Source organism: Hippoglossus hippoglossus, chromosome 3, assembly GCF_009819705.1.
Source record: "Hippoglossus hippoglossus isolate fHipHip1 chromosome 3, fHipHip1.pri, whole genome shotgun sequence".
Lineage (NCBI taxonomy): Eukaryota > Metazoa > Chordata > Actinopteri > Pleuronectiformes > Pleuronectidae > Hippoglossus > Hippoglossus hippoglossus.
The window spans coordinates 7,699,374-7,716,847 of NC_047153.1; the positions used below are offsets into that span (position 1 = coordinate 7,699,374).

Sequence of the window (17,474 nt, forward strand, 5' to 3'; positions counted from 1 at the left end):
GACAAAAAGAAAAACTCAGCATAATTTTTCTTGATTGTGTGTTCCTGGACATGGTTCATCTCCAGCCATCAAACCTTCATTAACATAAACAGCAGTGCTTAGGCGGTTCCTCTTTAACTGTATATAAACAAGACTCTGCACGTTTTCCATTATCCTTGTCTTTTTTTTTCTTCCAATTTTCCATCTGATTTTATTTAGTCTTTTGAGAGGAAGACATTAGCAGGTTGTTCCAGGGCTAAGTAAGCACAGAGGGGGTAAGAAGGTTCAGGGACAAGAGACACAGGATTCAATGAACACAAGTGATACTGGGGTTGTACAGGTCTGTGCTTTCTGGCTGACATTTAATTATGGTCTCTGTGGAATAACAGTGACAAAGCTGACAGTTCCCCCTGGTTTTGTGTTTGTATAGGTGGTGAGGCTCTGGACGAGTGTGGGCTGAGGTACCTGCTGGCCATGCGTCTCCATACTTGCCTGCTCACCTCTCTGCCCCCTTTGTACCGCATGCAGCTGCTCCACCAGGGTAAAGCTCGCTGCTCATTTTACTGCTGGTGTGACACATAAATGGAAAATATGAAATATAGATTTCTGAACTTCAGATATCTCCTTTTTCCTTCACCTCTGTCTGTCATCATGCCAGGTCTATCAACGTGCCACTTTGCATGGGCCTTCCACTCCGAAGCGGAAGAGGAGCTGCTCAACATGATCCCAGCGATGCAGAGAGGAGACCCACAGTGGTCTGAGCTCAGAGCTGTGGGAGTGGGTTGGTGGATACGCAACATCAACACCCTGCGGAAACTGGTGGAAAAGGTATCAGAAAAAAACAAATTCACACTTATTCATGCAAAAACACGCACCAAATTTGAAGCAGCATGTCTTTACAAAACAAAGACATTAAAACAGAGGATTCAGATCAGTTGTTCCTGTCATTTGATCTTCTCTTGCTGTTCAACCTGCACTGTCTGCAAAATTCAAAGTCAGTGATACATTTATTGTTTCTGGAGACATTTGCTCTTCTCTCTTCTAAGTTCCTCATTTTCATTTCCGAAAGTGATCATTTATAATTAGTGTGAAGCAGCTGAGAAGCTGATATCGGAAGATCTCTACTTCATTCTTATGTTGTCTTTGAAGTGCACTTAAATTAATTTGATCCAATAAAGGAAATGACTGATTCAGTTACGCTGTTTGTGTGTAATCAGTTAGGTAAAGCTGCCTTCCAGAGACACAATGACCCTTTAGATGCTGCTCTGTTCTACTTGGCCACGAAGAAGAAAGCTGTCCTGTGGGGGCTCTTCAGGTACGACTTTGAATGAGTTATAGCGTTAAATCCCAATGAAGGCTCTAACAGAAAAATGATGGGATTCTGAACTGTGTGGTTTTCTTCTCTCAGGTCTCAGCATGAGGAGAAGATGACTCAGTTCTTCAAAAACAACTTCACTGAAGATCGCTGGCGAAAGGCAGCCCTGAAAAATGCTTTCTCATTGCTGGGAAAGCAGCGCTTTGAACAGGCTGCTGCTTTCTTTCTACTGGCTGGATCACTGAAAGACGCCATAGAGGTGGGAACAACAAACACTCACACACTTGTACATTTAATAACACACAAACATAAATGATTACTCTGTGCTCCGACACTCCATTTTCATTTCACTTAGAGCGTAAACAACATGAAATAGAATATAGATGGGTGGACAGGTTCGTCTGAATGAGAGTGAGATGACTACACCAATAACAGTGCAGATATCTGTTGTTTAGGGAGCTGTATATTCTGCAGCCTTTACATCACATGAGAGAAGTCTGAATCACACTGATAAGATGTATGAAAAGCCTGCACAGTTTTCCTTGGCCTATGGTTTTTATACCACACAGTCAAAATATGTAGATAACCATAAAAAATAGAAGTATGAATCTTGTTTGCTTCAATTCCATGTATTGTGTTTGTAGAAGTAAAAATTACTATGTTAAAAAATGTTAGATACTTAAACATGAACCCTAATTACATTTCTTTTACAATCTGCAGTTTTAATCCAGTCTCACGTCTCTTCTGTTGTGTAGGTGCTGATGGAGAAGATGGACGATCTCCAGTTAGCCATGATAGTAGCCAGGTTGTACGAGGCCGACTTTGAGAACTCACCCACTTGCCAGGGCCTCCTGTATGAGAAAGTCCTGGGCTGTAACAAAGATGGAAGTGGTTACCACTGCTCCAGACTGCACCCGGACCCATTCCTCCGCAGCATAGCCTACTGGATTATGAAGGATTACACTCGAGCCCTGGACACACTGCTGGAGCGAATCCCCAAAGAGGATGATGAGAATCCTGGTCAGTTGCTTGTAGGCATTTGAGTTGGTATTACATGATGAGAGGATTGGGACCAGATCCACTGAAACCTGTTTGCTGTGCTCATTAATTTCATTATTTTTGTGCAATTCTGAAAGACTTTTCCTTCTTGGTCTCCCTCTTCTTCACTTCTGTGTTAGATGAGACGGTGAAATCTTGCAACCCTGTGGTGTTTAGTTTCTATAACTACCTGAGGACACACCCACTGATCATCCGTCGCCACCTTGCCGAGGCCACAGCGACAACTGCGGGCGTCACCACTGAGAAGAGCAGCGCGGATGAGATCAACCTTATAGAGCGCAAACTGTTCTTCACTACAGCCAATGCACACTTCAAGGTGGGCTCATCAGTAATATTACCACTTGTTCCAATCCAATTCTTCTGATAAAGTCGAGACCATTTTATCTGCCTCTCTGCACTTGTTCCTGCCTGATAGTAGCAAGTGTTGAGAGGCTTTAATCATATCTAAATCTTCTGTAGGTGGGCTGCCCAGTTCTGGCTCTGGAAGTGCTATCCAAGATTCCCAAAGTTACCAAGAGATCTGGCTCCTCGCCGCTCAGCAAAGCTTCATCCAAGGGCAACGTAAACTCAACCCAACCCCTGGAAAATGGCACCCAGGGCGGTCCGGACTGGAGCTCACCAGGATTCCCTGCCCATGCCTGGGGAGGAAATGATAGTGGGGGAGGGTCAGACTGGAGCCAGCCTGTAGTCAAGGTGGAGGACGACGAGCTGAAGCTGGACTGGGAAGATGACAAGAGAGATGATGAAGATGAAGATGATGATGATGATGATGATGATGATGATGGTGGCGGTCTGACAATGAAGAAACCAGAGTCTGAGTCCAAAGCCGACAGGGGCTCAGAGAGTGGAAGGCCCAAACTACAGAGAGCAGACTCACAGGTAGGAACATTGAAAATATCTATATTTTAAATCTGCCCTGAAATTAAAGAATCTATTGCAAAGTCCATTCTACCCAAAGTACGTGTCCCTGAGACCCCTTATTGACTTGAGTTAAAACCCTTTAAAAGCTTAACTGTAACTCCCTCTCTCATATTTCAGGGTGAGTCGGAGGTGGATGTCATTGCAGAGCAGCTGAAGTTCCGTGCCTGTCTGAAAATCCTCATGACAGAGCTGCGTACACTGGCCACAGGTTTCGAGGTGGACGGAGGGAAGCTACGCTTTCAACTCTACAATTGGCTGGAGAAGGAAATAGCAGGCATGCATATGATCTGCAACTACAAGGTACACTTTGAGAATATTGCGTGTAATCTGTAGTTATTAAAAGTGTGTAACTCGTCCTGGTTGACCATCTTCCACAAATATCCTTAACACAAAGGTGGAGGGAAAGGAGGAAGATGCAGAGGTGGAGCGGTGGGGAGAGCGCACGGCATCAGTGGACATATCAGATGAGGCCCTGGAGCAGACGGAGGCCGGGGCCTACGAGCGTCACCAGATGGAGCGACGTCGTCTTCAGGCCAAGCAGCAGCACTCTGAGAGGCGAAAGGCGTGGCTGAGGAAGAACCAGGCCCTGCTGAGGGTGTTTCTGTCCTACTGCAGCCTCCATGGAGCCAAGGGAGGAGGAGTCACTTCTGTTCGCATGGAGCTTCTGTTCCTTCTGCAGGAGAGCCAGCAGGTACACATGTACTCTGATATGTACACACACACACATCACGTTCATGCAAAACTATTTCTAGTCTGCAAAATCAAATCTACCCTCCCCTGTCTCACTCTGTAGGAGACCACAGTGAAACAGCTGCAGTCTCCTCTGCCGCTGCCGACTACACTGCCTCTGCTATCAGCTTGCATCGCCCCCACCAAGACGGTCATAGCGAATCCCGTTCTCCACCTCAGCAACCACATTCACGACATTCTCCACACCGTCAGCCTGTTGGAGGGCCCGCCACATCCTGACATAATGGATGATCGGGTCAGAACTCTAATTTAAATCTGCCTCATTTATATTTAGGTACATAAGATTTCTGCAGTCATCTGAAGTCATTCCTTCAGATGTTGAATAATGAAATGTCCGTTTCTCACCCTCAGGTCAGCGCTCTACACACACTAGCAGCTTCTCTGTCTGCTTGCATCTATCAAGCATTGTGCGACAGCCACAGCTACAGGTAACTGTGTCTCAGCAGCAAGATTTGATTCACCTACCTTAAAACTAAAATGTTTTACTGCACTATAGATGCTTTTTTGGTGTGTGTTGGTTTCACTATTCAGGCCTCAAGGTACAGTTTCTTTCTCCAAGACGGCATTGTTGTTAATGAAAGTATTTGTTTGCTGAGCTTGTCTAAAACACACCCTGACTGAAAAGAGAATGTTATTTGTCTTCTTATTTCATTCTAGTAAAGAAAACTATCTAACTAATCAAATTTCCCAAAATGTTGAATTTGTTTTGTGTGTTTGAGACTCTTGGCTGACAGGTCTGTTGTTGTCTTTGCAGCACCCAGACAGAGGCCAACCAGTTTACAGGGATGGTTTACCAGGGCCTGTTACTCAGTGAGAGGAAAAGACTTCGCACTGAAAGCATTGAGGAACATGTAACTCCCAACTCCGCTCCTGCACAATGGCCAGGTAACAAGGCCTCTGCTTTACCAACCACGGGAATTCTTCTTGTCAAATTGAGTTAGATTCTACAGTTAAGGCAGAAAATAGAACAAATGAAAAACAACTCTGCTCTGAAGTGCTGCTTGTTTTCAGTGCAATTCTCTCAAGAAATAGTTTTAAAGAGGTTGAAACTAAGTTCAACACAAGTTCATATTCCAGAGTCCTCACAGGATGCAAAGATGTACGGGGGAGCATCAAAGACGTGATTGAGAGGATAAAAGGCAGAGTCTGAGGAAGAGTAGAGCAAAGCAGGCAGTCTGTGTTTATACAGAGAGGCAGATGGTGTTCTATAATAGGAGCTTCATGGCCTCTGGGAAGGAAACGGAAAGGCAGAGACTGAACACGCCATCCTGCAAATGTTGTATAAATGAATTTTGTATTGTGCAGAGATAGTGTTTTTTTGTTTTTCTGTGCTTCTTGTATTCTGCAAATTACTGATCAACCTCTTGTACAAATTCCATTTTGTGTGTCTGTGTGCGTGTCCTCTCTCTGCAGGTGTGTCGTCCCTGATTTCTCTGTTGACGTCTGCCAGGGAGGAGGGCCAGCCAAGGCTCAACGTGCTGCTGTGTGAAGCAGTCGTGGCTGTTTATCTCGCGCTGCTCATTCATGGCCTGGGTACTCACAGCAGCAATGAACTCTTCCGCCTGGCTGCACATCCCCTCAACAACCGCATGTGGGCCGCTGTCTTTGGAGGAGGGGCCAAACTCGTTATTAAGCCAAAGAGGCCTGAGGCCCCACCAGGTAAAACGATGACTATATATTGTTCTTAATTATTTATACCTTTCTTACCATCATGTCATTGTCTTTAGTCTTCTCCACGATCTATATTATCTGTACCTTATGCCTTTATTCTGCTCTCCCTGTTGTTTTCTTCTACCCCATTTGTTGGCTTTCTACCGCCTGACTTATCTCTGATCACACACATCTGAGGCAATGCTTCCATCCCTCTGGGTCTCTCTACATACTAACCCAGTTTCCACCCAGTCCTGTCCTGTTGATGCTCCTAAGATGCTGCTGCTGTGTAGTTTCCTGTGTTAGTTTGCCCTCTGCCCTATGTCTCAGTGCCAGCTGATTTTGAGGCAGCCAGGCCAGAGGAGTCTCAAGACGAGACAGGAAGACCTGAGCAGAGCAGCCTCACCCCAAACCCCACTCCCATCCCCACAGAAACCCAGCGCCCCAAACGACCCCCTCCTGCCCTTTCGAGGGTGGAGGGGTTGGGCACTGTGGCACCAGCAACTAAGGCCAGCTGTGAGTAACTGGGCTGGTGGATTGCAGTGCTGGTTTGCAGGATTGCCGTGCATGGTAATTGTACAGGTTTGCATTGTTGCAAATGCTTGACTTAGCCCTCTCTCCTTTGTGCAGCTGCTACTGAATGCCCATTACAAACAACAAAGCCCACTAGTGCTATGAAGACAGTCATCTGTGTTCAGTGTTATAAGGCAACAGCTGTGTGTGTGCGCGCGTGCGTTTGTGTGCGTGTACTGCATTGCATGTATATGTTGTAATGTCCCCTTTTGCGCATCTCATTGTCATTTCTGCTGTACCACTGAAGCAACTGCTGGGCCTAGCCAGGATTGTTCAGAGGCGAAGGCTGAGCAACCATCTCAGACTAAGTGTGAATCTGAGACTAAAGCAGGTACACCTTGAGAAGTTGTTACACTAATGATCTACCACCGTAGAGCTGGAACTGCGTAACTAGTTCTGTTTTGTCCAGGTTGTAGGTTCCATTCAATATATATATATAGGATGTGAATGGACATGAGTTACTGCAAATCAGTAGTTTGCAGTAGAGGTGATAACTAGAGATGTTCTGATACTGATACCAGCTGATACTTTGGGGGTTGGACATCAGCGAATCTATTTGCCGATATCAATCCTTTAAAGTTTATGAGTTGCACCCAGATAAAACTGCAATTTCCTTTTGGCAGGAATCATATTTTCTTCGCTGCTCCAAAACAGCAGTTTCGCTGTTACCGTCACTGTAAAGTATTGTTTTTTAGAGCAGCAATGAAGAAGTGATTTCCGGCAGTGCAGCATTAACCAGAGCGAGTGAAAATGTTAGCAATTTGGAAATATTTCACGCTGCAAAGTTTAACATGCAAACCGGCGATGTGCATATTTAGGTTATTTTTCAGTTACGACTGTCAAACTAGATAATAAAAGATAGAATATAGAAAGCTTTATTGTCATTATACAGGATACAATGATATTAATAGTTGAAGAAGTTCTATGTCTATGTTTTAATATATGCATTTGTTTTTCAAAGGTTTTAACCTAAGCCAGGCCATACAACGATGAGCAATCGTCACTTTATACAGGGATAGTAGCGTGCAGCTGTTAAAATGCGTTATATAAGTTGTTATTTTTCCAAATGCACTCATATCAGATCAGTATTTGGTATCAGCAGATACATTAAATCCAGGTATTGGACTGAGTCTAGTAGGGAAAATGGTATCGGGACATCTCTAGTAGTAACTATATTATAGACTGATAGTAGCTTGTGTGTCTCTTGGTTCTGCTGTTTGTCAGATTTGTAGATTTGAAGAAGGTTTCCTGAGTAGTTCTGCTGTTTATTGAACTTGACACTGTTCATCCATATTCATTAGGCCAAAGCTATCTGTGCTCATATTGTATCTTGTGTGGGAGGGAGATATGAGCTGGCATTTAGGCTCTATATCACTGTAGAGACAGAGATAGTTCTCAGCCAAGCCAAGAGCCTTTTGAAGAACCGGATGAGAGGAGGAGGGTTGAGGTCTTAAATGCCAGCCTGTTGATAGGAGTCCCTTTGCCAGATGTTAAGACTCTGCCCTTTTGAGCGCTGCTGAAAACGTACATGCATGCAACAAAAAAGAAAGCCATACACAAATGATAACACACTGCCTCCCTGTCATGTTCGAATTGAAACAACCATTTTTAAACACAATAAACGTGTTACATTCACCAGTCTCATCATGTTTGCCTCCTTCAAGGGCTGTGGATACCAAAAAAATGCTTAGCACCCAACTGCTCAACAAATTCACCATTGTCTGATGTGTTCTCTGTTTGTATTTTGTGCAACGCACTACATCAAATAGTTACTGATTCAATAATGTAATGGTCTGTGTTGTATGTGTGTGTCTAACTGCACTGCCCACTCTGGTTTGTGTCTTGTTTTGTCTGGTGCGATGCCAGAGATAGTCACCCAGGATAATGGTGCAGGTTTGTGCACAGCCTAGTGAGTCTTGCCCTGTGCCTCCATCCAAAGTGTTTGCACATTCGTATCTGCTTTTTTCCAAGTGTGTTGATTTTCTTTTCATGTGCTATGACTAATCAAAGTCAGAGAACTCAAAGTTAAACTGCAGACAGTCACCGCATTTTAGATGGGAAGATATTTTTATTTACACTTAATCTACAGTGTACTGTGCTCTGGGTGTGGATGCAGTTCACTTCCTTCTGATCTGTTTCTTGACCTTCCTAAAGTGACGCAGAGTCTCTGTTCATCCTCAGCATTCGTGTGCTGCAAACTGACCTTATCAGAGTTAACTGTGTTTGAAAGGGGCTCCTCTTCATTCTTCTTCTCCTCCATCCAGCGGCTCTCCCTCAGCCCCAAGCAGAGGACTCGGACCGATACAGGCGCAGGTTCAACATGAGGATGCTCGTTCCTGGTCGCCCCGTAAAGGAGACGCCGGTCAACCCACCCCCTGTGCCCATAGAGAGACCCGCCTACAGGGAGAAGTTCATCCCCCCCGAGCTGAGCATGTGGGACTACTTTGTGGCCAAAGTAAAGAACTGAATGCAACCTACACTATGAGGAATCGACTGATGCTATCTGTTCATGGTCTTCAGGCTTTCTCTCTCACTCTGCCTGCCTTTTTAATTAGATTTTTCTCCTCCATCATTATTTTCTCCCTCTCAGCCTTTCCTGCCGCTGTCAGACAGCAACGCTCTGTGCGACTCAGATGAAAGCGGCGCAGAGGATGACGAAGACGATGACGACGCCTTCCTTTCTGACACACAGATAACGGAGCACTCCGACCCCAACTCCTACAGGTACAACTTTTGTTATTTTCACGAATATCCAGCTTTGGAACCTGTGCTTCAGAGTTTAACTTACTAGCATTTCTGTCTGCCTGTCTGTGTGCGGTGCATAGCTGGTCTCTGATCCGCCTGGTCATGGTGAAGCTGGCGCATCACAATGTCAAGAACTTCCTCCCTCTCACCGGCCTCGACTTCACAGGTACCACTCACCTCAGCGTTGACACTAAGCAGCTCCTTGAATTCAATAGAAAATAGTATTTATTCTTTGTAGTATATTTTGAGGATAAGAACAATTGAGCCTGATCCATGTATTGGTTTGCTATTAAAAAATCTGCCAATATGAGCCATTGACAGACATATTGGCATTTCAACCATTATTTAAAGAATAACCATTGTGGGAAAAATAATCCTTTGTTTCCATTTATGTTAAATAATTAGTAAGTTTTCTGGATTTAAGTTCTATATATTGGGTAATATTATTGTTTTCTTTTTATTTATAGTTATATATATTAAGGTTTGTGGTGAAATTGTAAAATATCAAGCCTCAGTTACATTTCTTTGTCGTAACAGCATCTGAGGAATCATTGTCATTTTTAAGAAAAAAATATCAGACAATATATCTGTATCTTTTTTACTCTGTGTTATTGTATCGGCATCAGCCCCCAAAAGAGTCTATAGCCTTTGAGCTGTAATAAATATACATAAATGAACTATTAATTGGTGTTGCTGTTGACTGTATACAGTATATCTATATGAATATGTTTTTATGTCACAGAACTGCCAGTCACTTCCCCTCTAAGCAACGCTGTGCTGAAGACTTTAGAGCACTGGGAGCAGCTTCTGCTGGAGCGAATGAACAAGTTTGACGGCCCGCCTCCCAACTACATCAACACTTACCCTACTGACCTCAGCGCAGGAGGTGGCCCTGCCATTCTCCGACACAAGGCCATGCTGGAGCCAGACAACACACCCTTCAAGTGAGACATGCTCGTAGAATCGTATTTAGAGAACCATATATGGTATTCTAAAATACACCCATCATGCACTAGGGCTGGACGATTAAAAACATTTATAACACAACATCTAAATTTCATTTGACGTTATTACTTAACTCTTACTCTAGTACTTCTCATCATGTGATCAACATATTTCTGTCTATATCTTTTCTGTCAGGACAAAGAACCACCAGTCCTTTCCAGCGCGACGTCTTTGGCACTTCCTGGTCAAACAGGAAGTTCTTCAGGAGACTTTGATCCGTTACATCTTTACTAAAAAAAGGAAGCAGTGTGAGGTCAGTGGCCCACATTCATAAAAAATCTCTGCTTGTTTTCTTCCCCCCCACGTCAGTGTTCATTAGCTTAGATGAGTAAACCATTGTTTTATTTAACAGTCATATTTACACCTGAGTTATTATTCATACATTTGTTTATTTTTGTTCACTTCCACTAACACAGTTACTGTATTGGTCCAAGTAAAAGACTATATTCTGTTGAAATTACATTTTACAAAGCAAGTCTGTCTCACATAAAAACAAGAAGCTTAAAGTTTGCAAACATGATGCCCACAATGATTGTGATTAATGAGAAACATAAAGTCATCCAATGAAGAAATGTAGTCTCAGAATGTTGTGTTAGAAGATCAGGCAACGATAATCTTTCCACTTCTAAAGACATTTGTGTGCGTCTGTGTATAAATGTAATCATTTGTATGTAATGTCTGTTTAAAAAGGAGACAATTACATTTGAATAATATCTTTGGGCCTATACAGTATAAGATTTCAGTTTAATTTCACCTCATGTTGCACAGCATGTCTATAGTAGGTGACCCAGAGGAATGGAGAGCAGAAACACACACAGAAGTGTTCACTGAACAATTATCTGTGTTGTTGATTTTTTTTTTTATTGTCATAATCATTGCTTTGACTCCTGAGACATATTCAATCAAGAACAGGACTCCTCTCTGCCATCTCTGATGTCTGGAGCTATTCATTACTATGTAATCGCTTTAATGACAGAATGATGCTGTATCTGTCTGTCAAATATTAGACAAAACCTTGTCAGTCTACTTTGGATTTAACTGTAGCTGTCGTCTCTCCATTCATCCAGCTCCATGCTGATGAGATCAATCCAGATCATTTGTTTACATTTTATCACCAAGTTTACATCAGAGATCTTGTCAATGTTTTTCATTTTTTGTTTCCCTCCATGTTTTATTTTTCTGTGTTTGTGCATGTGTTGTGTGTCGTGCTGTGTTGGTGTGTTGTGTGTCTATATTGCCTCTGTGTGTGTTGTGTAGTCTGTAGAGAACCATATGGACCATATAAGCCCAAACTGCATAGCAGGAGCTAGCCGTCCCTATAAGGTAGTATCATTCACTGTACCAGCCCTGGCCCTGTCTGTCTGTCTGGAAGAGTCACTGTAAAGACAAGCTTGAAGGAGCAAGAGCATCAAACTTAAAGAAATAATAAGTGTGCACCAGCCCGACGCGGCTCTGGCTTGCAGGTTATAATTAGAGGCAGCACCGCACTGGGTGAAGCTCTTGATGTCTCCTCTCCAGCTTGGACTGAAAGTGATTGTGCTGGCAATTTATCTGGCATAAAGTCTTTTCAAGGCGCTGACGCTTAGATCTAACGTCTGATCTTTCCCTGTCACTGGGACTCTTTTAGCATCCACTCACACAACCTCACATTCGATTCCCTCCAAAATAACACGTCTCCCAGTGTTTCTCACTCCTTTCTCCTTTCTAGCTGGACTGTTTCTGGTGGACTGAAAAATACAAAATGAAAAGGCTTCTTTTAAAGAGAGTTGACACACACAATAAACCTACTAACCTGCATGCACACTGTCGGGGCTGTGTGAGTCTTGTTAATCACTGTAGGAAACAAAAATCAATTGTCCAGATTTGATTATACATCTCTATATGTTACCGTCTCCTATGATTGCTCCCCTTTCAATGTGCCTGTACTTTACGCTACTTTCATTTCAAGGGGGAGACTTGATTGCCAAAAGCAAGTGATATATCTTTCTGCCCTGCTCCTAATAGAAGGACATGATTTAACATGAGCAGTGTTAATGAAGAATGGGCTTCTGGGCAGATAAGAGCACTGTCGCTTTCGTTTTTCTTAAACCTCGACGTCTCGTTTTTCTTTGCTTTTCCAGGTGGAGGCAGATCTGGGGTACCCAGGAGGCAAAGCTAAAATCATTCACAAGGAGTCTGATATTATCATGGCCTTTGCCATCAATAAGGTAAGTTGTGTTGGACTTGAAAATACTGGGAAACTCTCTATTCTTACATCCTTTCTAAAAATTAATTTCCTGGGACATTTCCTGGTAACACCTCTGTAAATTGGTACAAAGTAAAGGTTAAAGAGAAAGTACCAAATTACATAAACCTTTCCAGGAACTTCCATCTGAATATACAAATGCATATCAGTTCTTTTTTAGGAACTCAAATGATGACATTAAAGTCCACCTCTAATCTCTCTAATCTTTTCCCACCCTCCTCATCCCTCTCCTCTCCCAGGCCAACTCCAATGAGATTGTGTTGGCCTCTACTCATGATGTCCAGGAGGTGGACGTGTCCACTCTAGTGGCTGTTCAGCCTTTCACCTGGATAGGAGAGGACTTTGATAAGGAGTCCCGCAGGTCAGACTCAGGACATTTATGCTTTCAACAAATAATCATAAGAAAGGAAACTCTCTTAACATCTGTATAAATGACCTCTACGTGACAGGCTATGGTTGTGTTTTCTTCTGCAGCTCTGACGACGGTGACCATCGTTCCTCTCACACCAACATTTCCCAGGCCAGCTCGATCCCTTTTGCACCCCCACAGATGCAGGTCTCTGCATCTATGCCGTGGCTCGGCAGTGGACAGACCAGCATGGGAGCCAGTGTGGTACGAGCTCACTCACTGCAAACTGATAGATACAGTCGATATGCACAAACTCCCAGATATTGAACCTGGATGTAATGGGGATGCAGTTGTTAGTAATTGCCACCAGGGGGAAACTCAGCTCTGTATGCAGCAGAGTACCTGTGGTATGACTTCAGCGTTTAACTTCTTTACATTGTGGTCTGCAATAGGTGCATTAGTTTTAAATCAACACCCATTCGTTCTGAATGTAAACTCTAAAGGGAGCCTCTGATTCAGGTTTAGAATGACACTAGACCACGTGGATTTCTTTCCGCACTCTGGGGAACATTTTCCAAAGAAGTGTTTATTTTTAATTCTTATCATTGTTGAGCCAAACTGGGCCACGACGACTAAACAGCTGTACTGCTGAGTCTATGGTGGCTGATACAGAGAGGAGGCGTGTTTTCCCTGGCAGAGATGGATGCACATAAACACAGATAGCAGCAGCTCTCACAGGCGGTTACCCAAGGTACAGATTTGCGTCACACGTACATACAGCCAGGGTTCTTCATGTCCCAGCCGTGTTGATAAATGCTGAGCGTGATACACGAAGCAAGACAGGACGATGGGAGTCATACAGTTCAGTATGGAAGGAAGATTCTTATACGTGCAGTGAAAGATCTCAGCCGTTTGATGCCTAGATTGATAGTCGGGGGAATCATCACTCTACTTATAGTGTCGTTGCAGTCTCGTGTAACTTTGCCGGCAGCTTTTGAGATCATTGGATAGGTTTGCAGACACACACTGGAAAAGGCTCAATTTTAATCTGCTGGTTCACGTTGAAATATGCAGAACTATAAACACTGTAACTAAGTGAAACGTCATACTGAAGTGTGATCTTAAGTTTCAGTCAAAATCTGTTAGAGTTTGATGAATGTTTAAATGAAGGTTTCACCCAACAACTGCAGCACTTCTGGATTTCATACTAAATTGTGTTTTATGTAAATGTTTTTATTGTGTTTTTTTCAGATTATGAAGAGGAATTTAAACAATGTAAAGAGGATGACGTCTCACCCCATATATCAGTATTGTAAGTGCCTTCATTGAAGCCTGTGAATCACCAGTATACAACTGAGTTTTTATCTGAAGTTTCTTTATACATTTCTACTTATCTTCCTCTCATCTATGTTGTTCTTTTGTCTCCCTCTCTCTTTCATTCCCTGTATTCGTGTGTGTGTGTGTGTATTTGTGTGTCAGACATGACGGGTGCTCAGGATGGCAGTGTCAGAATGTTTGAATGGAACCGACCTCAGCAGCTTATCTGCTTCAGACAAGCAGGCAACGCCAGAGTCACCCGGCTCTATTTCAACTCCCAGGGCAATAAGGTAGATGCCCACTCACACACAACACACACACTTTTATCTTTCTGTGGACATTTATTGACATGTTGTTTTCCCTATCCCTTTAAATAACAGTAACCCTCACAACTAAATGCCTAACCCAAACATAATTGTACGCCTAACTGTAAACCCAAGTCCTAACCCTCAAATAGCCAGGACCAGCCAAAATGTCCTTTCCCAAATTGTCCTGACTCCATAAGGTCTAATTATCAGACTGGTCCTCACAAGGATAGAACTACAAGCACACACACACTGTAATGTCTATGTCTATTTGGTGTGATGGCTCTGATTGCTCTGTGTTATTCCTGCAGTGTGGAGTTGCGGATGGAGAGGGCTTCCTCAGTCTCTGGCAGGTCAACCAGACATCGTCCAACCCCAAACCCTACCTGGTGAGCTCACCTCCCACCTCCGTCACCTCTGTACTCACCAGCACACACACACACACACACACACACACACACACACACTTTCTCTTCTTCATTCTGGAAAGTGAATATGCCCTCTCTTTTCCCTCATCCCGTTCCTGCCCATAGAGTTGGCAGTGCCACACTAAGACCTGCGGTGATTTCGCCTTCATCACGTCCTCCAGCCTCATCGCCACAGCCGGCCAGTCCAACGATAACAGGTCTGTACTGAAGTAAACCACTGTTAGACCAACACTACTCCTCTTTCTGTTAGTGTAGACTGACCAAAACTATCCTTGGTTAATTTGTCCACAGAAATGTTTGCCTGTGGGATACTCTGATTTCACCAAGCAATACCATGGTCCATGGTAAGACATCCCGAGTACTTCAGTCCTGCTTTAATGATTTTCCCTTTGCAGTTGTTTGGTGATTCACTTTCACATTTCTCCCCACCCACCTCTTCAGCGTTCCCCTGCCATGAGAACGGGGCCACTGTGCTGCAGTACGCTCCTAAACAGCAGCTGCTGATCACCGGAGGCAGAAAGGGCTTTGTGTGCGTGTTCGACATCCGCCAGAGGCAGCTGCTCCACACTTTCCAGGCCCATGACTCAGCCATCAAGGCCCTCGCCCTGGATGCCTTCGAGGACTTCTTCGTCACGGGCTCCGCAGAGGGCAACATGAAGGTGACTCAGGCTCTGTCACTGACCTGACAACCATACATTCACTTTCACTTAGATTGTGTACTGAGGATCAATGTCTTATTGGAGACAATGAACTACTTGATAAGATCAGGAAAACACCTCTTGTATCCACATATTTCTTTAGTATCAGCTTCAATGACATGTAGAGATTTTGGCCATGATGCTGGAAAAATTCTGCTCATTCGAATGGACTTAAAATTAATGTCGGGCATATTTCTAAGACACAAAATGTGAGTTGCCAGGTGGAATGCAAGTTGATCTATTATAGTGTATCAAAATTGCAAATAATAATCATCAATAAGTCTGTTAATTATAGTTGATTGGTTGATACAATATCAGTAGACTGTGAAAAAACCCACCAAGAACCTTTTTTTTGCTTGAAACTCTTTTATACAGATTAAACAAGCAACATTTAACATTTTATATTTGATTTACATGTGGCGCCAGTTAAATAAATAGAGCCCCTTAAGTCCCAAATGGTGATATTTATTCATCTTGTGTGTAAAAGATATTAACTTGTTCATTATGATAAATATCTTGTGTGACCAAGTTTATTTACTAATATTCATAAGCTTCTTTAACAACCTCTGTGATTGAGAGAATTCAGCAAATCAGGTTTTAATTTCTCCTTGGAATCTCATAGATTGAAATCCTTGCTGCATAATAAAATAAACTTACCCCTGTGGTTTTTCAGTGCACAAGCAAATTATGTTTTTACTTTGCAGATAATTATCTTGTGTGTGTGTAAGATAAAAAAATAATTATTACACCACAGCAGTCAAAATGAATTAGGGACTTGACAACTGTAATGAGGCTCCACAAAGAAAATAAGCAAGAACATTTTTAACATCTGTTCTGTCTGTTCTTGTGCTTCCTGCCTCCAGGTGTGGAAAGTAGCCGGCCACGGGCTCATGCACTCTTTCAGCAGCGAGCACGCCAAGCAGTCCATCTTCCGCAACATCGGCGCCGGCGTGATGCAGGTGGAGACGCGGCCCGGCAATCGCATCTTCACGTGTGGAGCAGACGGCACCCTGAAGATGAGGGTCCTCCCCGACCGCTACAACATCCCTAGCAGCTTGGTCGACGTCCTGTAATGCCCTCTTCCACTTTCGAGGGTCCAAAGAGAAAAAGGGACAGAAAGACAAAACACAAAAAGCTTATGTAACACTCACTAGGCATTAGTAGTATAACGGATGGGGGACAACTTAGTCAAAAGACCACCACGCTTTTGGCATCTTTCCGAGTGTGCAGTGTTCACGGGTTTCCCGCCGATGTAAATCAAACCCAGAGTGACAAACGGAGCTGCAAATATTTTTTTCCCCAAAGGCTGAAAGCAAAGTTACAAGCAGAAGTTATCATACTTGATTTTAAAGCTAGATTTATTGTAATTTTATTGAAGAATCTCTACTCTTAGAGTGTGTCCATAGGGAAGCTATGCATGTCCTGTTCTCGTTACGCGGTGCAATCACAGGTCTATTGATAGTGCTCTGTAAAAGTGCTCAAGCAAAAATTTTAAAAGTGTGTAACTGTTGTCATTTTGTGCCCACAGCTGAAATCTCTTAGCATCTACTGTAACCAGCACTGTGGTTTGTTATTAAGTCAGTGGTTTCCAGTGTGAATCGAGTTGTTGGAATCTGCATTTTGTTTCAATGGTTTTTACCCCCCCCCCCCCAGCCTTTTTGCCCGGCTTCTCTCGGCCCTTATGGAAGAGTTGATGGTGCATCGCTCCTGTAGTGGCACCCCCCCCCCCCCTACTTCACTGGCTGCCCATCACTCCCTCTGGCCTCTCCCGGCGTGGGCTCGACCCGCCCAGGCCCGGCCCGGCTTGGTTCCTGGAGCGTGTGTTTCACTCCGCTGTGTCTGCCGTCGTCACGCCTGCCCGCTCACCTGCCCTCAAATGCCTGTTTGTGTGGCGAACGTCACTGCTAGAAACATTCCTGTTTGGAAGATGATGTGTTTTACTCCTGTGACTGTGATTTTCAATGTTTCCATCTGTCTGGTCCAAACCTGAAACACCCCCCCCCCCCCCCCACAGAGCAGAAACACAAAGGTTCACTTCTAGTTTGCACAAGATGATTTTTCTTTTTTTTTATCATTTAATTTATTTATATGTTTGTGTTTGTTTGTTTGTTTGTTTGGCCATTCCTTTGTCAAAC

The 17,474-nt window shown here is 43.6% G+C and overlaps 1 protein-coding gene across 8 annotated transcripts in view; it reads left to right on the forward strand.

The window, feature by feature from the left end:
- The window catches only part of dmxl2 (Dmx-like 2), a 35,051-nt gene extending 17,697 nt beyond the window's left edge, over nt 1-17,354 (forward strand). For 4 of the 8 annotated variants that reach the window (XM_034572820.1, XM_034572830.1, XM_034572836.1 and 1 more), the window contains exons 26-55: nt 410-520; nt 638-807; nt 1,197-1,294; nt 1,388-1,553; nt 2,050-2,314; nt 2,473-2,669; nt 2,813-3,232; nt 3,392-3,574; nt 3,669-3,965; nt 4,068-4,259; nt 4,376-4,452; nt 4,779-4,909; nt 5,438-5,683; nt 6,005-6,190; nt 8,512-8,702; nt 8,838-8,971; nt 9,073-9,158; nt 9,735-9,936; nt 10,133-10,250; nt 11,255-11,320; nt 12,118-12,204; nt 12,482-12,603; nt 12,717-12,855; nt 13,843-13,903; nt 14,071-14,198; nt 14,525-14,602; nt 14,747-14,838; nt 14,933-14,985; nt 15,083-15,300; nt 16,203-17,354. In XM_034572820.1, coding sequence (XP_034428711.1) covers nt 410-520; nt 638-807; nt 1,197-1,294; nt 1,388-1,553; nt 2,050-2,314; nt 2,473-2,669; nt 2,813-3,232; nt 3,392-3,574; nt 3,669-3,965; nt 4,068-4,259; nt 4,376-4,452; nt 4,779-4,909; nt 5,438-5,683; nt 6,005-6,190; nt 8,512-8,702; nt 8,838-8,971; nt 9,073-9,158; nt 9,735-9,936; nt 10,133-10,250; nt 11,255-11,320; nt 12,118-12,204; nt 12,482-12,603; nt 12,717-12,855; nt 13,843-13,903; nt 14,071-14,198; nt 14,525-14,602; nt 14,747-14,838; nt 14,933-14,985; nt 15,083-15,300; nt 16,203-16,412 — 4,724 coding nt within the window. In that variant the 3' untranslated portion in view covers nt 16,413-17,354. The remainder of the gene's footprint in view (nt 1-409; nt 521-637; nt 808-1,196; nt 1,295-1,387; nt 1,554-2,049; nt 2,315-2,472; nt 2,670-2,812; nt 3,233-3,391; nt 3,575-3,668; nt 3,966-4,067; nt 4,260-4,375; nt 4,453-4,778; nt 4,910-5,437; nt 5,684-6,004; nt 6,191-8,511; nt 8,703-8,837; nt 8,972-9,072; nt 9,159-9,734; nt 9,937-10,132; nt 10,251-11,254; nt 11,321-12,117; nt 12,205-12,481; nt 12,604-12,716; nt 12,856-13,842; nt 13,904-14,070; nt 14,199-14,524; nt 14,603-14,746; nt 14,839-14,932; nt 14,986-15,082; nt 15,301-16,202) is intronic. The other 4 variants (XM_034572855.1, XM_034572881.1, XM_034572865.1 and 1 more) reach the window with 2 other exon arrangements.
- Nucleotides 17,355-17,474: the final 120 nt, after the last annotated feature.